We start from the raw sequence: 14,403 nt of genomic DNA on the forward strand, positions 1-14,403 counted from the left end.
AGTTATTTAATGGAATCCAAAACAATGAGCCAATCACCGAAACTGTTACAACTGAGTATGACAGAAATTGAAGTACTCAGACATGTGAGATGACAGAATGTTGAAAGGTCTGTGATATTAATAGGATGGACATTGAAGTGGTTTTCATTGAATGTTTTATCCTTTACTATGTATTATTAACTTGTTTAAACAGTTATAGGTTTTCTACATGCGTGTTTAAATTCAAGATATGCCATGTTTACACCATTACTGTCTTGTTTGTAAAAGTTTTAAATTCCTATTGTTTTCGAATGCACAAATGACTTAGTGTGTATAACGAATGCACAAATGACTTTAGTGTGTATAACGAATGCACAAATGACTTTAGTGTGTATAACGTTAGTCCAACAGATATATCGACAATTTAGGCTACAGTTATGGAAATGTGAATCGCTAGGTTTTTTATTTTGATGAATTTATGGGACTTCACAACTGACATTATAATTGTCAAAATTTCAGGGGACATAATAAGCTTTACTATAGATACCCATTTGCCAGTAGATGCATACTTGTAAGATAGAATAATCTAACAGTGCCTTGGGACAAGCGCACATCAGAAGTGGGGTTTGTAGGACATCCATTTTAGCGATAAAACATTCTATTGGACTGGTCCATCATTATTTCTCCCATCCCTTTACTGAAGCATTAGCTTTATTACTAATATAACTTTCTTGAAGGCTTATATGAAAGAATTTAAGATATGATGTCATATCCACATCAATTAAATATTGGAACTGCAAAAAACATATATTGGACATATAGTACCGGTATCATTAATTATACTATAAATCATTTAACAATCTGTCTATAAATTACTGATATCTGGTTTTAATTCATATAGGTCTGGAAAGGTGGATAAATTCCTTATTTTGAACTCAAGAAAACCATTCAGCAATGGAAGACTTTGAAGAAGTTGTATAGAACATATAGTCAGATGTTGATTCGATCTTCAGTTCATTCCCCATGTTTTCATGGTTACGTGGATGTTTCTACAGACACTCTGTGATGCTTCTGACGCTGCTTATTTTATTTTTATGTGGAATGTGCCATGCCACTCACAGTAACACAGTTTATTTAGAAACGGGTTGTAATAGTTCAAAAGTGCAAAAAGTTCAGATTGACTACTCAAGTACAGTCATTGATCATGGTAAGAATTATAACTATTGATCCTACAAAATTTCTTGAATCTTCTTGAATAACCATTTATACCTGTACTTTCACTTAACATACATGTCCAAATACTGTTCATCCATACTTATTATCATAACTTCATTATAGAAGAAACCATAAGTTGTAAAAATGTGTTTCTAATCCTGTTTTTTTTTTTATTAAATAAGATATATTTATATGTTTAAATCAAATCTTCAAATGAAGTACATACTAGTACATGCTCACTATTGTAACTATAGGAGAAAAACTCACATGAAATTAGAAATTGCTTTTTGATTTTATGTATATTATTTAAACATATGTATATAGATAAAGATTTATGTATGTTAAATATAAGGGGATGTTTACAGAGTACATAGTTTCCTTCAATGGATACTACAAGCCCCAGGCCAGGAAGAGGTTCCTGACCGCTGCCCTTCATGACTCGGGGGTCCTGTCCTGGAAGATTATACCCAGGGATAATCTGGCTTACGATTACCCAAGTGACTTTGATGTTGTAAAGGTATGAAATTAACTCCCACTTACTTGTTCATCAAAACGTTGATAAAACGAAGCTTGTACCAATAGATATCACACAATTTTTATATTGAATAAAGGGCTTTTTCTCTTCAGTCAGTTTTTGACCTATCACTAAATAAGTGACTTCTTCAATTTGTCTACTGACAGAGAGGGTAAATGGGTTGAAATGAAATTTTTTTATCTGTTAGCAATACTATGAGTGATAATGGTTGAATTTTCTATTTATATGAAACCGATACCATACTTCAGTCTACAGGTTGATTTTAGACTGATTATTACAGCACATTGTAAATCTCTAAAAAGTATAATGGTAATAAATGCATGTTCTTTGATTCGAAACCTGAGGAAGGTTGCAATGTATTTAAATACATCAAGTACTGGTACATGAATTATATGTCTGTGTTTATTTCATTTATTAACATGTCCTTTGTTTGCATTTTATCAAATTCAGTTGAATGATGGCAGTCATGCTGGTATTGAGGCTTTGGAGAGTCACCCAATCATCAAACGAATCACTCCCCACAAAAAGTTGTCCAGGTCTCTCAAGTTTGTGAAAGGTACCAGAACTTCAATGCTTTTCTAAAAAATATAACATTTTAAAAAACATCAGTTATAATAATGTATTGAATAATTGTTTATTAAATAACTTATATATAAAAGTAAAAGATTGTTCCCTATATAATAAGATGAAGGGAAATTTTAATTCAAAATATCAGTACTTATTAGAATATTGATTGTGAGTAATTTTATTTAAAATACTGGTACTGTTACAATATGACAAAAAATTAAATGTTAGAACGTGATATGTAAATTAGTTTAGTGTGTTGTTGTGCAGTGGTGTATTGTAGTGGTTTCTTTGTTTGGTAGATGTGGAGCAGAGTGAGGTAGAGGACAGGGAATGCAATGAGACGTCCTCCAACATGTGTCCCCAGACCTTCCACTCCTCGCGCTCGCACAACCGCAAAAGTCTCTCATTGGTCAGTAAATCTCTCCTCTCCCTAGACAGTGGTCAGTAAAAGTCTTTTATCCCTGGTCAGTAAAACTTTCGCCCTGGTCGAAAAGACTATCAAGAGTTACAGTCTTCCTCCATATTTCTAATGACAAACAATCTCCAGCTAAAGATGGTTAAAACAAACTTGGTCGGGAAGAACTTCTACTATACAGTATAGAATTTGTTCTACTTGTTCAAGATAATATGTAATTTAAGGCATGTTTAAATGAATGTAAAGTTTGAATTGTGATCTAAATTTCTGTAGGGTGCAACCTACTGGCATTCCCCAGCTCGATTTAAAGGGAGGCGACTTCTGAGGGCTGTTCCTAAACAGGTATAGTCTATACTCTTCAATTATCAGTTGTATTCTTTATGTATTTTATGTACTTCAGGTAATTAGCAGTTCTGTTATTTAATAATTAATTTCGCATTTCATTTTCCATTAGATTGTAAGTGCTCTACAAGCTGAGATTCTGTGGAATATGGGATTCACAGGTATATTTTTGGAAAAGAAGTTTCATAAATATATGATACATTTTTCTCAATCAGTAGGTGCAGAAACATTAATATATTGATAGGAAGTAAAATTGTCTGGTCTCATTTTTTACAGGGGCGGGTGTCAAGGTAGCTATATTTGACACTGGGCTCTCAGAGAATCACCCACACTTCAAGAAAGGCAGAATCAAGGACCGGACCAACTGGACTAACGAAAAAACCCTTGATGATGGTAAGCACTGTAAATAAGCAATCAATCATTTCACCGCTGTTGACTCTTTACAAGTTGCATCTTCAGTATATTGACAAACTATTTTTGGACAAATAGCGCAAATTAACCTCTCATCAAATAAAATCTTTAAAGGTAAGCAAGGTTTAAACCTATAGTAATGCAGTATTTATCGTTAATTTATTTGTGGCTGCAGGTCTGGGCCATGGTACATTTGTGGCAGGGGTGATTGCCAGCTACAAGGATTGTCTAGGATTTGCACCTGATGCTGACATCCATGTGTACAGAGTGTTCACAAACAATCAGGTATGCAGTGTTTTACACTACTGAATTAATCATGGTCAAAATATTAAAGGTTGACTTTATAAATTGTGCCAACAATTAGTGATGAATTGTACAAGTATTTTGAATTAATGTCAATGAACTTCATCCAACACCATTGATTTACAGGTGTCCTACACATCTTGGTTCCTGGATGCCTTTAATTATGCCATCCTGAAGAAAATCAATGTGCTGAATCTTAGCATTGGGGGACCAGATTTCATGGACCATCCTTTTGTTGACAAGGTGTGTGCATGTCAATCAGTATTTCAATATCCAGACTATTTTTGAAAATAAAACTCTATTCTATTCTGAAAATAGATTATATTTGAACAATATTTTATCTTTACAAAAATGTAAACTAGAAATTTTCTATCTTATTGGTACATGTATTTATCATCTTCTACAATGTTGATTCTATATTCAGGTATGGGAACTTACAGCCAACAAAGTCATCATGATCTCTGCTATTGGAAACGATGGTCCACTGTATGGGTAAGTTATGTTTGTATAGGTATGATCATATACCCTTGTAAACACATCTAGGGCTCATGTTTCCTTGTTCTATTTGAAGAAATTATAATGCTGAAATTTTGTTACTGTAAGAAAAAATGTGTTTAAATGCATGATGATTACAGACCCAAAATATTGTACATGTATTACTTTACAGCACACTGAACAACCCAGCTGACCAGATGGATGTTATAGGAGTAGGGGGAATTAACTTTGACAACCAGATAGCAAGGTTTTCTTCCAGAGGAATGACCACATGGGTAAACATCTATGGTTATCATTATCTCTTTTAAAAAATAATTCAAACTGATGAACGGTCAATCACTATAAAATATTTTTTCACCATGTTCTGTAACATAACTTACCATGATACATGCACATATATAGGAGTTCGCAATAATGATAAAATGTTACAAGATATATATAGGGAGATTACAATGTTAAGTAACAAGGTTGTATTTACAGGAACTTCCTCATGGCTATGGGAGACTGAAACCAGACATTGTTACCTACGGATCAGCTGTTCGTGGATCAGCTCTGAAGTAAGACAATGTCATAGTACAAACAGTATATATATATATTTTTTGTCAATTCCAAGTAGATATATTTCCAGTTGAAACATTCGACATTTGCATTATATTGCGATATGTATAGTATGTTAATGTTTCTTTAGGGGTGGATGCAGGTCCCTGTCGGGCACCAGCGTAGCCTCGCCGGTAGTGGCTGGAGCCGTCACTCTCCTGTATAGGTAAAGATCAGGCAGTCTGACATTATAAAATTGTCAGATTTTTCATTCATATTGTACAGCAAACATTTACTTACTCCTGATTTATGAGGAAATCAAATAAAAAATTTGTCACATTTGTTTCTACAACCTGATTGAAGGTATCACAATTTCTCATTTACACATTTTCAACGCATCAGAATGAGGTTTAGAAAAATGATTTTTCTTGTATATTCTCTTGTATATTTACATGTATATAACTTTTTTGAAAAATATGTGGAATATTGATTAATTTTAAAGAACATTACCATATCATAACCAAATTTTTGTAAATTAACTCTGTAACTCATGTATCGGTACACTGTACATGTATTTTGTTCTTAATTCATTTTATTATGTTCTTGATTCATGCTTCCATTGTTACAGTGCTGTGCTGGATAGAGCGAATATCATTAACCCGGCCAGTATGAAGCAGGCTTTAATGGCCTCCGCCAGGAGACTACCAGAGGTCAACATGTTTGAGCAAGGTCATGGCAAGCTGGACTTGATTCGTGCTTATCAAACCCTGAGGACCTACAAGCCACAAGCAAGGTACAAAAAACATCAGCATTTTCAAATGTTTTACAGATTTTCTAAAAAGCAAGCCTTTGTGTGAAGAAATTGATCAGAATAAAGCATGGAAAATGATCTGAAAGTGGTTTAACATTGCAGCTCAGTTAAATTACATAGTCAAGTACATAATTTATTTATACTACACTGTTCAATGTAATTTAATATATACCAATAATGTGCATATGGGAAATGAAGATATCATGTTGAATCTGAAGTGTATTGTTTATTACAGTTTGAGTCCTGGATACATTGACCTGACAGAATGCCCCTACATGTGGCCTTACTGTTCTCAGCCCATCTACTATGGAGCCATGCCTGTTGTAGTCAATGTGAGACTGATTTATATCCTTGTATCCAATCAAATCAAGCTTATTCCATGTAAATGAACATAATATTTATTAAGCTGCTTTCTTGTATTTTTAGGTAACGGTTTTAAATGGCATGGGAGTATCTGGGGTGATAGTTAACAAGGTGAGACGTAAGATGTTTAATGGATGTCATTGAATCTTTTATGCTCTGTTTACCAAAGCCTAATAAGATGCAAATCATTGAATTTAAAATTATTTTGCATCTCATCATTGATATTTCATTGAAAATATGCTGACGATTTTCATTCATGAATTTGATGTTAGCCACGCTGGGAGCCATACATTCCACATCATGGGAACTACATTGATGTAACATTTTCCTACTCCAAAACTCTGTGGCCCTGGTCAGGGTATTTAGCCATCTCAATCTCTGTGGCCAAATCTGGGGCATCCTATGAAGGCATTGCTCAGGGGCAGGTAACTCTGACAGTGGAATCACCCCCAGAGGTAAGTCAAATCAGATTAGATACATGTATGAGCTTACTTCTACCTTTATTGGGTTTTTATGTTTGAAATTAAAAAAAAAATGTAAAAATTAGAATTTTTGGACTCTTTGTTACTCTGATTTGGTGTTCCAGGGCGAAGAGACTGCGCCAAGACAGACCATTTTAAATCTTCCTGTGAAAGTTCTGATTATTTCAACACCGCCAAGAAGGTAATTCATATAGATATAAGTTACACAAAAAAGCATTTTAAAAAGATAAATGATAAATGAAAAGAAAATTGTTTAGCATCATGCTGATGTCTATGGCGTGTCCGTTTTAGTAAGAGGGTGCTGTGGGACCAGTACCACAATCTGAGGTATCCCCCAGGCTACTTCCCCAGAGACAACCTGAGGATGAAAAATGATCCGTTAGACTGGTCAGTCTAAAACTCTTCCTCTCCCTCTTCTCTCTTTGAGTACTCGTTGCATGTATTTTCCTCTTAACTGTATTGTAAGTAATGAAAATTTCTATTTATATAGGAATGGAGACCACATTCATACAAATTTCAAAGATATGTACCATCATCTGAGAACAGCTGGGTATTTTGTCGAAGTCTTAGGTAAGCAATTCGTCACTGTCACTAAGTGCATACACTATAGACCCTGACTAACAATTCATGAACAGGTACTAACACCTGTGTTTTCTGACCATAGGTTCGCCCCTGACCTGCTTTGATGCAAGTCAGTACGGGACCCTGTTGATCGTAGATGCCGAGGAAGAATATTTCCCGGAGGAAGTAACCAAGCTAAAGAGGGACATCGATAACGGGCTCTCAGTGGTCATATTTGCTGACTGGTACAATGTCACTGTCATGAAAAAAGTCAAGTTTTATGATGAAAATACCAGGTAAGGATGCAGCAAAATAATCCCATGTGCTATTTTCTATTCATTAAATGCTACTTGCATTTATTTGAGTCATTCAAAACAAAGTCATATCATTATAACACAAGGACATATGCATGAAAAAACTGAGTAACCTTTAAGGTGCCTCACTACACCTTGAAATAGTTTCTCAAATCAGCAGACAATTACTTGATTATGATAGAAAGCATGATGGATAAGAAGTATATATATCAAATAGGCGAAAAAATGTGCAACTTTAGATAAAAAATAGTATTTTTAAAAATTTCATACAGTAAACATAAACAAAAGCCCCAGGCGGATTCGAACTCATGACCTGCGGTTCACAAGCCTGATACTTTAACCACTGAGCTATGATGATATACATCTGAATCGATTGATACAAACAGTGTAACAAAACATTTAAATCACCATCTTGTGACGTAGTTTCTTAAAAAGTATAAGTCTCGGTGTAGTGAAGTACCTTAAGGAATGAAAATGTCTAATTTATAAACTGTTTTTACACTTTGAGTTGATTTAGTGGTGATAAGACAATTCTTGCAATCTTTTTCTCATGTTTATCAGACAATGGTGGATGCCAGATACAGGAGGTGTCAATATACCAGCCCTGAATGACCTGTTAGCCCCTCTGGGAATGGCATTCAGGTGAGCATTGAATGATGAAAAACTCATTCTGTATGTACATGTACATATTTGTGGTGGAAACTTTTAGCCAATTTAAAATGATGACTTTAGATTTTGATGGTCGATTCACTGATATTTTTCAATACAATCATTGTTATTAAAAATGATGTGTTTATTTCTTTCAGTGATAAGGTTTACGAGGGAGATTTTACCCTGGGTGATCATGATAGTGAGTTGATTATCATATGATATTTGTATATACATGTATGTAATAACTTTAACTTTGAAAAAGAACAAGCATGTGCTGTTGCAAGTTTGATACTTGCAACAGCACATGCTTGTTCTTTTTCAAAGTTAAAGCTTAAAAGGAAATGCTACAACAAAGATACATGCAATGCAAGGAATTTACAGAGTAAATATTGAAAACAAATCTAAATGAAGTGATGGATCTATAGTTACATGTACATGTTTTTGAATGGTACAACAGCGATAGAACTTTCATGCATCCATATATCTTTAGCATCTTGACATTTGTTTGTTCCTTCCTCAGTGTACTATGCATCTGGAACCAGTTTGGCCAAATTTCCGGATGATGGTATAATTGTCACTCAGACACTCAAAGATCAAGGTAAGACTACCGCATTTTTGCCTCGTATTTGATTTACTTTTGTATTTCTCCTATACATGTACTTTGTACCATATTCTTGGATACATAGTTACCGTTTGAAAACTTTACATATACTGATATTTAGTATTTCACATTCTAAGCAGTCAAATATACACTTACTTATTTTTCCTGAGCTACTTGTACAATGTATGACACCATGCGTAACTTACCACAAATAATGTTTTTCGTTGTTCTGTTGAATTGGTTATGAAATCAATTTTTTTTCTGCAGGACATGAAGTGTTGAAGGGATCGTCCGTGTTGAATGAGAATGTTCCTATCTTGGGTGTCTATCAAACCGTGGTCCAGCCCAGCGGTGGGCGAGTGGTTCTGTATGGAGACTCCAACTGTCTGGACAACAGCCACATGCAGAAAGGTAAAAAGAAGGATACTCTCTGTTAAATTTACATGGAGTGTTAAGAACTGTCAATCCCATAGCTCATGTAAAATATGCTAATAGTTTTATATGGGGTGTTTGTCTTGGGAGTAAAATTTTAAAAACGCTTTCTTTGACATAATGTTATGCTGAAGCGATTTACAACAAATAAGTGACCAGAGTTTTTTTTTTTTGTATGTCTTTGAGTGATTGTAATTTGGCAGGAAGTTCAATTGTGAAATCAGAATGCTTTTGCAATTGTATTTATACGAATTGTTTTAGGTGAAATTCCTTCATTGTACACATACATGTACATGTACCTGTACATGGATTAAAAATAATGAATGTTTATTAAAATTAGGAAAAGTACACCTGGGGCTTGGTGAGTAAGCTAACAAGGTTTGTCAACAATACTGGTGATCTGGCTACATGTATATATTCATGTGTGTTATGTCTTATTTGTAGATTGTTTCTGGATGCTGAGTGCTATACTGGAGTACACAGCATACAACAACCTTGTACAGCTGTTCTCCAATCAGGACAAAGCTGTCATATCACCCATGGAGTTACCCAACAGGATGGAAGGTAGTACATAGGGACACAGGCACTACTTCATGTGCCTGTAGCATTGTTTTGTGAGGAAGCATATCTAAATATTGTGCAAAATTGAAATTTTGGAAAATAATTGTTAATTTTCTGGGTATGATTAAGAGATTAAATGAAACGTAAAAATGTTGTGTAAGTCTTTAAAACAGCTTCAGTGTATGCATTACTTAAACTTATGTTTACTTGTACATGAGTTACTGACCACTTTTAACCATTCATTTATGTTACTTTAGGAAATCATCTACACAGATACTCAAAAGTACTTGAAGGTCATCTTGGGACTGCTCGTTCGAGAATTCTTCCAACATGTCCGAGAGTGATCTATGCTCCGAGTCACCCCATCAACAAATCAGCACCAACGTAAGTGTCATACACATGGAAATTTTTGTCTTAAAGAGTCTTAAACATTTACACTGGACACCTGTAGAATAGCTTCATATAGTCTCCCACACATATTTATGGAACGTTTGATTTCATCCTTGTCTGTTGTATCTAATTTGTTGTCCCTTTCATCAATACAATTTTTCAGACATGCAGATAGTAAGTATGGCAAATGAGATGCAAATCTGAATACATGTATTGCTATTATTTCATAAAACAACCAATTCCAATCCTTTCAAAAAATGCTTGCAGTTACATGTATATACACTCTACTTAAAGCCAGAAGTCATAATTTTGTTAAATATTACTTTGGATTTAGGATTAGAACACATGTACAAATACATGTAAAAGTACATGTACTTATATATATATTGAATTCTGAATTTCCAAGGGGGAAGGGGATCACAATTTTTTTTGTGTTGCATGTTTGTGTTTTTAAATGTTCAATTTTAAGCTTTTGTTAATTTATATTTTAAATCATTTTGTTAAATGAAATTTTATGGCTTATTTATTTTATAGATATTTTAAAGATAACTTTAATTTGTGTGTGAATTTAATGTTTATTTATACCAGTACACAATACTCTGTCTCCCAATTGTATGCTACATCACTTTAATATTTTGCTATGGTATGAAAATTATTTGGTGGTTTTGTCACGTGAATTTAAACGCGGTGTCCAATCTCTGTTCCATTTGGCATGAATCATAAGTTGAAGTGTGAAGTTATCTGAATTATATACTGTACCAACTCTTGCATACATTTTACACCTAGTAAAGGTATACTGACCATTTGGTGGATATAAAAATGATGAAATTGTAAACTGCATTTAAAAACTTGTATCAAAATTTAATTTGTAAAAAGTCCCAGCCAGTTTTGCACGGATGACTTCCAGATCACAAGCTGACACTAAGCTAGCTTAATAGCAACAGGATGTATAACACAACTGTACATGTAAATGATATAAAAGTTAGCCTTCATTTTTCTTGGTTATTTGAAATGATTGTAGAGAACCTCTTAAAGTAAGCATTTCCTGCACCAACACTCATTGTTAAGTGCCATTAATAGAGTTCAATTTAGAATATACTAAATCAAGTGTGTTTTAGGCACATCTTTGTTTTTATACCTATGAAATAGCACAAAAAAGAAAGGCTTGCTCAAAAAAAAAATTAAGTACGGTTTCAAAGTACCTGGTACCAAAACTGGATTCAGAACTTTACGTAAAGAAATTGTACTGTGTACATGATGCTTATGTATGGTACTTCTTTTGAGAGCCAAATGATTGGGTCCACTCAGCTTCCTGTTTTGGACAGTGGACTGGTCCAGAGTCCCTTGGCTTGCAAAGCTAGGAATGTTAAATGATTATATTTTCATGCATTTAATTGTAAATGGTAAAGGTAAAGTACAGACTGGTTTCACGGGTCACTGGCTGCGTGCCAAGTGCTTGTTATTAATGCATGATGATCATGGTAAGAGATGGGTCACAAAGCATGATGGGACGGGAAGTTGTATGTCACATTAGCTGTGCATGTACTGATGTGTATGTTAAATGTCAGTTTCATCTGTATTTTCAGGAATCTTTTCCAGCAGCAGAAGTTGCTTTCCGTTCGATTAGAGGAATCCTTACCCCTGGGGAGACAATCCGTGGAGGATTTAATTGAATCTCTGGAAACCAAGGAGAAACTGGGCTATGGAGGGGCGGAGCCTCACGTACAGGGGGCGGGGCCCATTCAGGATATAGACTCCAACAGTGTGTTCCCTGTACTGGCTTTTATAGCCACAGGACTGGTACTATTGTTCCTACTCAATCAGTACTACAGAGGGCGCTCAAAGCCCCGACGGAAGAGGCCACGCTTAAAAAAGTTTCACACAATATTATACGGAACCAAGGGACCGAGTGTTTAACAGAAGATACTCCTAGATGCCAAATGTATTAATATAAAGAAAATCCCAATACATGTAGTAGATTTATTTCTGAAGTTTCTTTACATGCAACTGTTTGTTTAAGAATATAGTTTATATGTAATTCAGTTCATTCATTGAAAAAGTCTGATTATCTTTTTAAAGGAGCATGGTCACGAATTGATATCATAATTAGAATGGTTAACAACAGGGGAGGAGGGAAGGGCATTTCAAAAGATTGACCAAAATTTGGTATCTTTTTTGTAGCTTGTGGCATTCAAATTTTGGCCAAGCATAAGAAAACCCTAGTCAACCATTCTTGACTTTAAAAATGGAAAAATTAAATGTTGAGCTCAATTGTGATCATACCCCTTTAATCTTACTGTAGAATTTCTATTTCAAATGGATACATTTTAAAAAATATTTTTTTTTATTAATATGTGTGTGTTTATATGTGTGTGACATGTGGGAGTGAGAAATCCATTCAAAACTCAAATATTCTTTAACTTATTAATCTTTCATTGTAGATACCACAAGTAAATTATTAGCTAGTCGGACATTGAATCATTAACATGTGTAAAATAAACCAGTGTGACTGCTTTAGTACATCATCATTTTCTCCATATTTTAAATGCAATGCCCTCATCCTTTCACATATTGTAGTACGGAAAAACTGTTGAAAAAATTGGAATGGTTATCTGTATAATTTAATGCTAATGATACTACCAGTATTTATTAACAGTACTGGTTCATATCACTAATAATTTTGAAAGGAAATGAATATCTGATGTCTTTCATAGCTCTAGTTGCTAGATTTTTACTGTGTATAGTAATACAAAATGTACTGTTATTGCTGCCTAGAACTACTGTACTGTATTAATTTTTAACTCTTAAAGATGCATGTATATGAAAGATTTTTTTTTGTGATACACTTATTGTCATCAGATATGGTCTCAGATTTCTTTTACTAGAATGGTACATTGTACATGAATGTTTATCAGTATATCATGTTTCTATGGAAAGGAGGAAATATTTAGCTGGTGGTTTTTTTCTCAACTATTGTTTCCATTTTTACTAACTACATGTAGCCATTTAATTTTTACTTGATTTTTGTTTTTTGTTTTAATGTTTTCATATTTTTCATAATGTTTGCACTATTCATCATTTCCCTTCTTTCTTTCTTTTTTTTTTCTTTTTTTTTATACATATGTGGTACCATGAAGTGCTTATTATCCAATATCTGGAATGAGAATTTTACTGCAATTTTATATATATATTGTGGTCTAGATAAATGAATAGTGTTTTATTTTCCAGCCTGAAAAATGTGTGCTAGGTGTATGTAGGGGAAATTTCAAAACAATTAATATTAACTTGTTGTTGTTAAAACTCTGGTGCCTGTAAGAATGCCCCTCTCAAAACATCTCAATGACACTGATCATAGATTTGATATTTTTCTAATGAATGACATAATATTGTTTTCTAAAATATGAGGGGAGACAGAAATGAGATTTTCATTTGTGAATTCCAGAATTATACCTTTCATAAAAGTTTGCATTTTTTTTTTAGGGTTGATTCTAATTTGAGGTAGGTCAGGGAACCAGAAATGCTTTATTTATTTATTTATACTGGACTTACATTTTAACCTTTACTGGATTTATATGGTGAAAAAAACCCAATTACATAATTCATGTAGTATTTTTGCAAAAGTCTTTGTTCAGCATTGTGATTATCATAACATGTATAATTGGATTTGGGCATGTCTTAGTTTTCATTCATGATGAGTTTTTTTTTTTTTACAGAAGGTCATGATTAAGTGGTGAAAAATTAAAATTTTGAAACCATTTCTTTTCTTTGTTGTGCAATTTCTCACAGGGGTCTACAGTTGTATACTGTATAATTTACACGTTCAATAATATTGTCTTGAGAAATCTATGCCTGACATTCAATTTAGTATACTAAATCTATTACGGTATACTTCAAAGGAAAGAGAACCCATGGCTATGAATATGAGGTTATATAATCAAAGTTCCAGGTCAAATATCTGGACAATGCAGATATATCATACTGCTCAATATTTTGAGAACCTTTTGTTTGTCCACTCAGTACTTTATTTAAATGTTAACCATGTGAAATATATCTTTTTATTTACAATTAAGATTATAGCCAAATTATTGTACACGTATCATGCTTCTGATATATTAAAATTTACTGAGAATATGCAAAAAATATAAAAACTTCTGTACATCATCTTTTTCAACTAACGGCTGCAACAAAAGTAACATCAAATACTATTATTTCTTTTTTACGCTAGGTCAAATCAATTTATTAATATTTCCTTTTTTAATTGAACATCTGAGGAAAAAAAGTATGAGTGGATGAGTGATTAAATAAATGAAATGTTAATTTTTAAGGCAAAGTTTTGGGCAATATTATTTCTAAGTTTCCTTTTCTGATGTATAAATTAAAATGATTGAAAACAAAACACTCAGCAGAAATAAAATAAGATTTCCTGTAAGTGGGAAAA

General features: G+C 33.5%; 1 protein-coding gene across 2 annotated transcripts; it reads left to right on the forward strand.

The window, feature by feature from the left end:
* The first annotated feature begins 18 nt into the window (after positions 1-18).
* LOC128189449 (membrane-bound transcription factor site-1 protease-like) lies at positions 19-14,121 on the forward strand. 2 transcript variants are annotated; one of them, XM_052861060.1, is made up of 29 exons: positions 19-107; positions 881-1,186; positions 1,560-1,711; positions 2,180-2,285; positions 2,596-2,705; positions 2,985-3,053; positions 3,166-3,214; positions 3,330-3,446; positions 3,640-3,749; positions 3,894-4,010; positions 4,192-4,259; positions 4,435-4,537; positions 4,743-4,819; positions 4,951-5,025; positions 5,428-5,592; positions 5,846-5,942; positions 6,037-6,084; positions 6,246-6,428; positions 6,560-6,636; positions 6,747-6,842; positions 6,946-7,025; positions 7,120-7,312; positions 7,892-7,972; positions 8,137-8,180; positions 8,502-8,579; positions 8,850-8,993; positions 9,459-9,578; positions 9,833-9,959; positions 11,552-14,121. In XM_052861060.1, exons 2-29 carry the CDS (start codon positions 1,003-1,005, stop codon positions 11,880-11,882), a joined length of 3,201 nt encoding a protein of 1,066 aa, XP_052717020.1. In that variant the 5' UTR covers positions 19-107; positions 881-1,002; the 3' UTR covers positions 11,883-14,121. The 2 variants fall into 2 exon arrangements, with proteins under 2 accessions (XP_052717020.1, XP_052717021.1); XM_052861061.1 differs by lacking the exon at positions 19-107 and adding an exon at positions 149-170.
* The last annotated feature ends 282 nt before the right edge of the window (positions 14,122-14,403 follow it).

The sequence above is a fragment of the Crassostrea angulata genome, chromosome 6, assembly GCF_025612915.1.
Source record: "Crassostrea angulata isolate pt1a10 chromosome 6, ASM2561291v2, whole genome shotgun sequence".
Taxonomy (NCBI): Eukaryota; Metazoa; Mollusca; class Bivalvia; order Ostreida; family Ostreidae; genus Magallana; species Magallana angulata.

What these genes read in the sequence shown, in the direction of transcription:
- LOC128189449 (XM_052861060.1), top strand. Translation starts at nt 1,003, where the DNA reads ATGTTTTCATGGTTACGTGGATGTTTCTACAGACACTCTGTGATGCTT. An exon ending in AACGATGGTCCACTGTATGG is followed by an intron (nt 4,260 to 4,434) that starts GTAAGTTATGTT and finishes ATTACTTTACAG; the next exon opens with CACACTGAACAACCCAGCTG. An exon ending in GTTCGTGGATCAGCTCTGAA is followed by an intron (nt 4,820 to 4,950) that starts GTAAGACAATGT and finishes ATGTTTCTTTAG; the next exon opens with GGGTGGATGCAGGTCCCTGT.